Here is a 10,115-nt window from a genome sequence, read left to right as displayed (position 1 = left end):
GCTGAGCCTAGACAACACCTAGGATCTCTCCTCCCCGACAAGGTCCCTCTCGGGAGCGAGATCCAGATGCCGCCGGCGACTTCTGCCGCCCCTGCGCACGCGCGGACCGTCCGGCCTGTAGGCAGGAAACCCTAAGCCCTGCTCCAGGTCGCGGACCGTCCGGCCCGTGGCCGTGGACCGTCCGCGCCTGTGCAGCGAGCACTGCCGCCGGTTGTCACGCAGTGATTGGCGTCCAAAATAGGCACCAACAGTCGGTATTGTATGAGTTGTAAATAGAATAATACATGAATCATTTTATGTGTTGTAAATGGATGAATTTTATGTGATTTATATGAGAAAATAAAAATACATCTAGTTTTGGCTGCTAAAATTAATTAATTTTCGTCAGCCAAATAGGTAGTCGACGAAAATTAGCTTTGGCCACTCTGGTTTGTATGGGCCTCTCGCCGACGAAAGTTAACGCGATTCGTTTTTGTTCATACTTACGGATGAACGTCTTTCGCTGGTATCTCTACTCTCTAGTAATAAGAAACGTGCCAAGAACCAAGTAGTTCCCACGGCTGACGAAGATTCAAGGCCGATAAAGAAAAGTGCATGAGTCCATTCGCAGAAATCACACTACAAATCATTGCAAAATTAGCTGGCATCACCAACAAATCTATGCACAGTGGAATGGCACTCCGAAACGGTCGAGGATCTGTGACCGTGGGAGCCGATGGATCTTGTCAGAAGGAAGAGAATCGGGTGGAAGCAAAGACCCGCCTCGCCTTCTCAAGATCCTGGTCGCTATGCATCCTCCCCATCACCGGCGCCACCCTGAAGCCATTGGGCGGCGCGGCGACGGCGTCCCCTGCCACGTCTATGCGCACCTCCGGCTGGGCCCCGCCCTCGGCTGGCGCGGTAGCGCTCGGCGGCACGACGACGTCGGCGCGGCAGAGCGGGCATGTGGCGTTCCCACGGAACCAGGCGTCGATGCACTCGACGTGGAAGCGGTGGCCGCACCGCGGCAGCGCGCGGGCCTTCTCCCCCGACTCGAGCTCCGCGAGGCAGACCGCGCAGTCCCCTGCCCCCGCGCCTGCTTCGATCGACACTACTGGTATCGCGGCGAGAACTGCGTAGTCGAGGCCGCGGGGGGAAGGCGCCCCCGCGCCGTCGCCGTCGCCGTCGCGGCGGTCCTCGTCGCCACCGGCGATGGCCAAGCTCCGGAGCAGCCGCGGCTGGCCGGCGCCGAGGCGCCGGCGCCGGGTGCTGCTGTAGAGGTGCAGCGCGACGAGCGCCAGGAGCACGCCCGCGAACGCCCCCGCCGCGGCGAGGAGTATCTTGCCAGCGACGGCGTAGTTCGCCGGGTCGGACGCCTGCGGTGGGTCGGGGTCGGGGGCGTGCGGCTTGGGGAACGGAAACGCGTGCCCGGGACCCTCGTCGCACGAGATCGTCACCTCGTTCGCCTTGGGGCGCGTGCCATTGCCGTCGCCGGCGCCCATTTCTGATGGTCGAGCGCTCACCGGGCTGAGGAGTGGTTTCGGGGAAGATTTGGGTGTCCGCAGCCGCAGCGTTGCGATTTCCGTGAGCGCAGTTACTTATACGTGATTCCAGGACTGAAATACCCCTGTACGTCGGGAAAGTGGGATGGAGATGGAAGGGCAGCCTTGGGGTTCTACCACTGGCTGGACGTCTGGGGCACGCTGTAGAACGGAGAGGCAGCACCACAGAAGTCCATGTCCGTTCTCCGGTCCCGGGCTGACTGGCTGACCGCCCGTATGCCGTAGGAGGACAGACGAACGGCCGTGATGCGTCAGCCAAGCGGTTCCAGGCGCATGGTCAAGAGTAGAGTTGACTATTGCCGTCAACCAACCTGGTGTTACTGCGCGCTCGTCTCCTCTGCTCCTCACAATGGAAGTCGCTGTCTTTAGCTACCCCCCACTGGAACATCGAAGTCGTCGCTTGCCGCGACTTGGACCTCGGCAAAATTGGGCCAGACGGCGACATGCAGCGCGGGGCCGTGGATGCGTGGTCGGCCCGACCAGCGAAGCTTCGCTCAAGCGAGGCGCCCGTTGTCGCGACGCCAGCCACGGCGTTCGTTAAGTGTGACCTGTGGGCTGGCTGTCGGCTCCGGCCTCCGGGCTTCATATTCTAACCGAAGCAGAAGCATATGAGTGTTGAACTAAGAACAGATATTTAGGGGCAGGGCATTTTAAAAACAAAACAATTTTATTTAGCGATTTTAAAACTACTGGTACCAAACGTGCATGTGTGCTGAACGAGACATACAGTTTATTGTGTGGTTATTGAATTCACTAGAGCCGGTTATAATTGACAGTTCATTGATATTGGTCAAGATGAAACTATGAATCAAGTGTGAATAAAGGACAAGAAGAGATCAAATTGCAAAGAGACAAGATATAATGGGTGTAATATGTTCTCAATATCAGCTTGCTTGTATACGATAAACGGTTCGAAAATGACTTGGCATGGTTATTTATATGTCAAATGCGTGAATCAAAGGGAATCGTAATGATGATCGAGTACATGATCATATGGATGGTATTCATAACCAAGAAAAGCTAAAGTTGATCAAGGTCATAGTACCTCAAGCGAAAGGCACTGTAGAAGCTTGATTGATCTCAAACGTGAAATAAAAGAAAATATTCAAGAAGAATCATGTTATTGAAGAAATGACATTAAACAAATGCTTAATATTCACATGAGACAAGGATTGACTTGAGGATGACTAGATAAGGCGAAGGTAGCAAGTAAATGGTTTCTTGAGGGACTATACAAAGGTGGAGAGCAAGCAACAACTTAACTACCAATGGACTGTAACACCCTAAATCCAGTAAATGAAAACAACCTTATTTGAATTACTAATTTTCAATAGAAAGGATAAATATTTACGTTTTCAAATAATGAATATGGTAATAGAAACAAATTACACATTTTTTGTATGAATCGAATTTATCAAGTGTTTTAATGTATTCATGTCGAGGCATATATTTCGGTTGATTTGGTTTGCAAATTCAATTTGTGAGAAAAGCCTTATTTTCAAAAATAATAAAGAATTGTTAAAATAATACTTTTTTAAAAAAAGTATGCATTGATTTTTTTAATATAATTGTGAGATTGTTCTGTTTTTGAATATATCTCTACTACTTATTAAGTAAGCAATAATAGTCTGCCTCCCCTCGTTCTGTCGTTCTGCCTCTCATCTATCTGGACCGTCCGTTTCTATTGTCTATGTCATCCAACCGCACGCGCCCCTTCCCTGTCCACGCAAGATCCAGCCGTGCCCGCCCCCTCCCCCTCCCCACCCCGCACCAACCGCCCGCCTCATCTGCACCGCCCCTCCACGGACTCCCAGTCGAAACCCTAGCTCTGCTTGCGGCGGGCGGTAGCGACTGCGCGCGACGTGGAGGAGGCACCCCCACCCGCCCGCCCGTCCGCCCCCCGTCATCCTCCTCCCGCGGATCCACGGTGCACGGTGCAGGATCCACTCTTCTCGTCCCCTCCGCCCGCCCGTCGTCGCCCTCCTCCATGGATCCACTGCGCTCGGCGCAGGAGCTCTTCGCGTGCGTCGCCCTCCTCCATGGATCCACTGCGCTCGACGCAGGAGCTCTTCACGCGCGCACCTCACCTTTCCTTCTCCTGTTGTTGGGGACGGTGCGTCCGCACGCGCGGTGGTTCTCCACGGACCCGTGGACGTCGACGCGCACCTGGACGATCCCTGGAAGCACAGGGGGAATACGGCGAGGTGCACAATGGTGAACCAGATCACCGGGAGCAGGAGAGTGGGTGCTAGGGATGGAGATGGCCACCATCACCGTCGACATGGAAACTAGAGTTGTCCCTCCACTAGCCGCATGGATCCTCTCTACCTTTAGTTCCTCACCTCTTCTCTCTCTTTGCAGGTCTACGAGGTAGTACCATCGACGAGGCTTCTCCATCCCCTCCGGCGAGCTCCCCTTCCAAAAAAAGTGGTGAGGTATGCCTGCCCTCATTCCTATCATTTTCGTGGCTTTGTTCAGGGATCATCGTCAGTCACATGCTTTTGATGGATCAAAAGCGACCGCATAGATAGCACAGAGTGGCATATCCTCCCTTGGGGCGATTTTCAGAATTGTCTTGATATTTTAGGAACCATTTTTCTTTTGCATTTGATGATGCATTTATTGATTTCAGTTCAGAACTCTATTTGTACTTATGTTTGCATAGGCTACCATGCTCTAATTTCACACGAGATTTTGAGATACTTCTTGGCACTTGTATTTTTTGTCATTGAAGCCCATATGCTCTGTTGCTATGCCATAATGGACTGCTTGGATGATGCCGACCTTCCAGCTATTAATTTATATTTATCTATAAAAACAGAAACATACTTGTGACAGTCTTGTCAGTAGAAGTATCTGCAGGTTTATTGTCCTTTTCCGATGGATGTTTCAGCTCATATATACCAAAAAGATTTCCCATGGTTAAAAAACAATAGCAGATTAAAGTTGTTCTCATGTATGGATGTGTGATTGGTTGCTCTTTTTCTTTCCATAGTTAGATGATATGGTGAATCGAGGATAAGTGACCCAAACTTAGACATATTATGTGTTCTATACTTTCTTATCGTGAATAGAGGACAAGTGACCCAAACTTTAGAGATATAATGTGTTATGTACTTCCTTATCATGTATGTGTGTGTATTGTGGTGTTGTTGTAGCCTTAACAAGGGGTTATACTTTGATAATGTGTAGTAGTTAATGTCATATCTTTGATTTATGTTCTCCAGGTCATCAAAAACCACATCTTTAAGTTCCTTGCCATGAAATTCCTAATTAATCGAGCCCTAAAAACCGCACGGACACTTGACTTATTTTTTTGGATCGTCATTTTTTTATTTTGCTTGTGAGGCTTGTTCTACAAATGTTTATTATACTATACTCTATTGGTTCAGATCTGAACATTTTGTAAACTTATACTTGAAAAACTAAAAAGAAATAAATTTGTGCTTTCATTGATGTAGTGGTAGGTACATGAATGGAAGAACACAAGACGATCACTATCAAGATCTTAAAGGTCTCGATCCCATTGTAATGGTGAAGCGATTTTATAAAAACTAAATGTTAAATTATTTTTTTGTAACCTACTTGGCATGTGAAATATAAAGACACTTAGTCTGAGATACTTCACTGTAGATTTTTTTTCCAGATTTTCAGTTATACTATCAATTCTGAACACATACAACTTAACACTACTATTTTCTCTTAATTTTGAAAATATTTAAACTAACAAAACAAACTAAGATCATTTCACTAACTGTAGGTGCTCATTTGTTATGTTGTTTTGGTACATTCGATATGACTGTTGGACCACTGCATTGGGAGTTACGACCTATTCGATTGTTAAGCACTTATTGGTTTAAGACTTAAGGGTTCTGTTCTGATATAGATTGGAATGTATGGACATAGCTGGCTCTTTGATGTTGTATATCGTTTTCTTATATGTTTGAAGCTCTTGAACACTGAAGCTCCTGACTTGTACATAAGGAAGAATCATGTTCCAAATGCCTACACCTTAGTAATCAATGGCAAAAAACCATTCATTGTCGTTCACACAAGCCTTGTGGAGCTGCTTACTCCAAGGGAATTGCAGGTACTGTTGTTTACTCTAAACAAACTCATCGCCTGGTATTGCCTAGATGAACAATCAAAACAAGAATTATTATTTGCTTACCTACTGCCTGAATGCATTCATTACTCATCATATTGGATTTGTTTCAATTAGGCTATTTTGGCTCATGAGCTGGGTCACCTCAAGTGCGATCATGGTGTTTGGCTCACTTTTGCCAATATACTCACAATGGGAGCATACACTGTCCCTGGTAGACCATATGACTACTTGAAATCTCATTAGATTGGAGGGCTATGTACCTAAATACACTTCATTTGAACTACATCTCATGGTAAGTACATGCACTTTTATCAGGTTTCAGCATGGTTGCTGGCTTTCTGGAAGAGCAGCTATATAGATGGCTACGAGCTGCAGAGCTGACTTGTGACAGGGCAGCTCTTCTTGTGGTGCAAGACCCGAAGGTACCTTTACTGCCTTAACTCTGAAACTACCTCAATTTTTAAATATAAGATTGATTTGTATTGAACATAAGATCTAGCAGAATAAATAGCGCTATTTTTTTGTCTTTGCTTTTGCTCTTGAAGTGGATTTTTTGCATGGTCTGGCCACAAATTATATATGACTCCAAGAAAAAGTAGAGGTTTGTGTAGTTTCAATTCATATTCCAAGTAACAATCTTTAGTTCATAGAAAGAGTAGATGTTCTCCAATTTTGAAGAATTGGAGCTGCAGCTTGTAGTTTTAACATATAATGGATACATGCTTACTCTACAAGTTGGTATCATCAACTAATACTAAACTCCCGATTGTCGTGAGGTGGTCATCTCTGTTCTTGGCTGTCTGAAAATAGGAACGCCTTGTTGTGTGTTGTAATGCTTATCCTACAAGTCTGTCATCACTTGATACTTATTCTTGATTGTCAAGAGGTAATCATCTCTGTTCTGATGAAATTGTCAAGAGGTACTTGTCTGTTCTAAAACACAAAACATCTTGAGATGTTCTTGTTTAACTGAGTATGTTTACCACCCCCTATTCCTTATATTGTCTACCACTCAGGATGTATCCGTCCAGACTTTATATTTAGTTCCTGAGCAGTCCTGTTATTTATAATTGTATTGTTTTTCTAAGATTTACTTCTTAATTACATTGAAACCTATGGCAAAAGTAAATCATAATTGAATTTGATGGTACATACCATACTACGAAGCCATAAATAGAACTATGCATTAAATTTTCAGCCCTTCGGCCCTTTTTTGTTTTCCACTGACATGGTACTCAAGTTCACATCTTTATACTTTTGAGTAGTCTAAATTCAAGTATTAATTTACTGTCTATCACTTGGAGTATAAACTTTCCATGGAATACTTATATGATTGTATTTATTATTCATTAGGTTACAGTTTTTTCAGATTCTTCTGCAGCCACGGGATGGTGGCGACCTTCGCGCGGGCAGCGTGGCTCAAGGAGTACCACGAGAAGGTGCCGGTGGAGATCTACAGGTCACCTCTCCTTCTCTCTATCTAGATCCAGATCCATCCTATACCTCTGCAGCGCCACCCCTCTCTTTGCCTCGATGCAGATATATCCCATACCTCCGCGGTGCCACCCCTCTCCCTCCTCTCCGCTCCTTTCGACGGCGTCAGCATGGGCCGTAGATCCTTTTCTCTCCCTTCTCTGTTTTCTCCAGTAAAAAATCTTTGCTTGCCTGACTTACTCTGCTATTGCGATCTCTTTAAGATCAAATCTTTTTTGAGTGCATACACTTTATTTCATCTTGGTTTCATGGTTGGGTACATGCGGGTGGCCTTCGCCTACAGCGTGTGCGGGCAGCGTACGACCAGGGCCATCAATGCTCATGCCTACACCAATGAGACTGTGTTTGTTCAGGTAAGATTGTAAGAACTTTGTGATTAGTGTATCCATTACATTAATAAGGGTCAAGTTAAGGTGATCCTTCTACTGCCTTTAGTTATATGTATTGAGATGCCACTGTTATGCTTGTGTGTTCGTTTTTCTAAGTTGCAGCATCCTTAATTTGTTATTACTCCTTTATAGCATACTATTACAATCTTACATGAACAAACACAATTCCATCGGTGTAGGCATGAGGATTGATGGCCCTGGTCAAGTTAAGCTGATCCTTGTACTGCCTTTAAACTGCTATGCTTCTGTCTTCGCTTTTCTAAGTTGCAGCATCGTTAATTTGTTATTACTCCTTTATAGCATACAATTTAGGCAGGCTTCTAGATGTTAGGAAGAAATGACCAATTCAGTCAATGATTAGTATAGTATCACTATGGGCTACATATTCTCCCTCAAAATCAGAGAGCGGTACAATTCAAATATGAAGGGCTTGGCTTGATAGTTGGTACTTAATATCATGACAAAAGAGAAGTCATGTTGCTATATTATGTTGCATTTCTTCTGAATATTGAAATACAGAGATGGTCGTCCGCGTGCTGGACCGCGAGGGCCAGCACGACACCGTCTGCGCGCTGCTCGACGAAATGCCGCTCCCGCCTGGACGTCTGCGCCTACACCACCGTGCTGCACGCACTCTCCCGCGCGGGCCGAGCGCACGCTCGAGCTCTTCGCTGAGCTCCGGCACCAGGGGGTGGCGCCCACGCTCGTCACCTACAACGTCATGCTGGACGTGTATGGCCGGATGGGTCGCTCGTGGCCGTGGATCGTCACCCTCCTCAATGAGATGCATGCCGTCGGGGTCGAGACCGACGGCTTCACCGCCAGCACGGTCATCGCCGCGTGTTGCCGCGACGGGCTGGTTGACGAGGCGGTGGCGTCAACCATGTATGGAATATTTCAACATGGGCCTTGATGCATAACTATCCTATTCATGTTGCTCATTTTTCATGAACTGAAAAATCACTATTTGTTTTGCTCATGTGTACTGAATAACAAAATTAAAGGTACCACATTTTTGTATTTCTATTCTTTGTATCCTTCTAATAGGAAAAGTGATGGGTAGCAATTAGCAAATGACCACACCTCTTGGTGTATGGAATAGTGTGTAGTTCTTTAGTTTATTTAGCTTGGTAGTACAGGTTTGTGTGGCTGGTTTGTGGTTTGGAAGATATTGATATCATGAGATGTTCTTGTTGGTTATGAAAGCACACTGAGATACCCATGTTGCTTTTGTCGTTAAGCTTTCTTTTGATAACTGTTTAATTCTAATTTTGACTGCTGCAGAGAATTGTACATTGAATACCAAAAGGAGCGGGTTCACATGGTGGATGATGCGAGACTAGCGTTTGAACTAAGCACAGATCTCTCTAAGGAGGTAACAGCTTAACACACTTCCTCAGTTGCCCATCTGGTGACATTGAGGTATTAGTTTGGTATGCCATACATGCAGATGTATGGTCTAGATAAAAGCAGCTTTTATATGGTGCAGCTGTAGTATTGTGATAAATAGACAGGGTCTTAAGCAGGTGCTGAAGATTGAGTGGCCTGAATGACTTATTACCAACTGCTTTTCCCAATTACCTCAATTTTATTATTGAATACTGTGGTTGAGAAATGACCTTTTGAAATTATCTCATGAACAGGGGATTGAAGTCTGCATGGTACCTTCTGCTGATAGGGTAAGTTTACCAATTTTTACAGTTTTTTCCTTGTGAAAATTGATATCTACTCTCACGTCATATTGCTGTATTTTGTAGCCAGATGACGCTAAATTTGTTGTACCACTCCTGGAGTCTGACTTTGACTTTGCCATTGCCAAACTGGTGCCAGGATGTCCTTGGAGATTACCTCAAAAGATCCATCTCCAGGTTAATCTCTAAAACCACTTGTTCCATGGGCACAGAAATGATCATTTGATAATAGTAGCACTATTCATGATAAATTGTTGCCTTGTCAATAAATGTTATACCAGGAAACTATCATCTAGAAAAAGCCTGGTTCAGCAGGAAAGCAATTGAAAGAAGCACAAAGTATAAATAAATCTCTTTTTGCTTTGGCTGATGTTATTGGTGCTTTATCTTCTGATGGACAACATATACCTTACCGGAACCATAAGTTAACAATGCTTATGAGTGATTATCTAATGTGGATTGTCTGCAAAAAAAGGTACTATACTTTAATCAGTCGTTTGTCTTTTCATTATGATTATCTAATGTGGATTGTCTGCAAAAAAAGTACTATACTTTACTCAGTCGTTAGTCTTTTCATTATTCCAATCTTTATTTTAATAGTTTTCATTTCCAGTTTTTTCAGTTCTAATTACAAGATGATCATGATGCATATGTTCCTCTGTTTTTTTACAGACTACAACGATGTAGAGCATGTGGCTAAATAATATAACATAAATCACACCCGACGGGAATGCGTTCGACCTTACCAATGCAGAGCTGACTAGCAAAACTTAGCGAGGAACCTTCCACGCCATTTTGCTCTAGGTATTGCTTTTGACAATGTCAATATTAATTTTGACTGTAATAGCTTTTACCAATTAACAGTACATGCCTTCTTATAGCTTGCTAAACT

At 44.8% G+C, this 10,115-nt stretch overlaps 1 protein-coding gene across 1 annotated transcript; it reads right to left on the bottom strand.

The window, feature by feature from the left end:
- Positions 1-581: 581 nt before the first annotated feature.
- LOC103635071 (E3 ubiquitin-protein ligase EL5) lies at positions 582-1,577 on the bottom strand. The gene has a single exon (XM_008657626.4). It carries the CDS (start codon positions 1,479-1,481, stop codon positions 726-728), a length of 756 nt encoding a protein of 251 aa, XP_008655848.1. The 5' UTR covers positions 1,482-1,577; the 3' UTR covers positions 582-725.
- Positions 1,578-10,115: the final 8,538 nt, after the last annotated feature.

The sequence above is a fragment of the Zea mays genome, chromosome 8, assembly GCF_902167145.1.
Source record: "Zea mays cultivar B73 chromosome 8, Zm-B73-REFERENCE-NAM-5.0, whole genome shotgun sequence".
In the NCBI taxonomy this organism is placed as follows: Eukaryota; Viridiplantae; Streptophyta; class Magnoliopsida; order Poales; family Poaceae; genus Zea; species Zea mays.
Note: the sequence above shows the minus strand (reverse complement) of the source record. Positions and strands in the feature narration are given on the sequence as shown.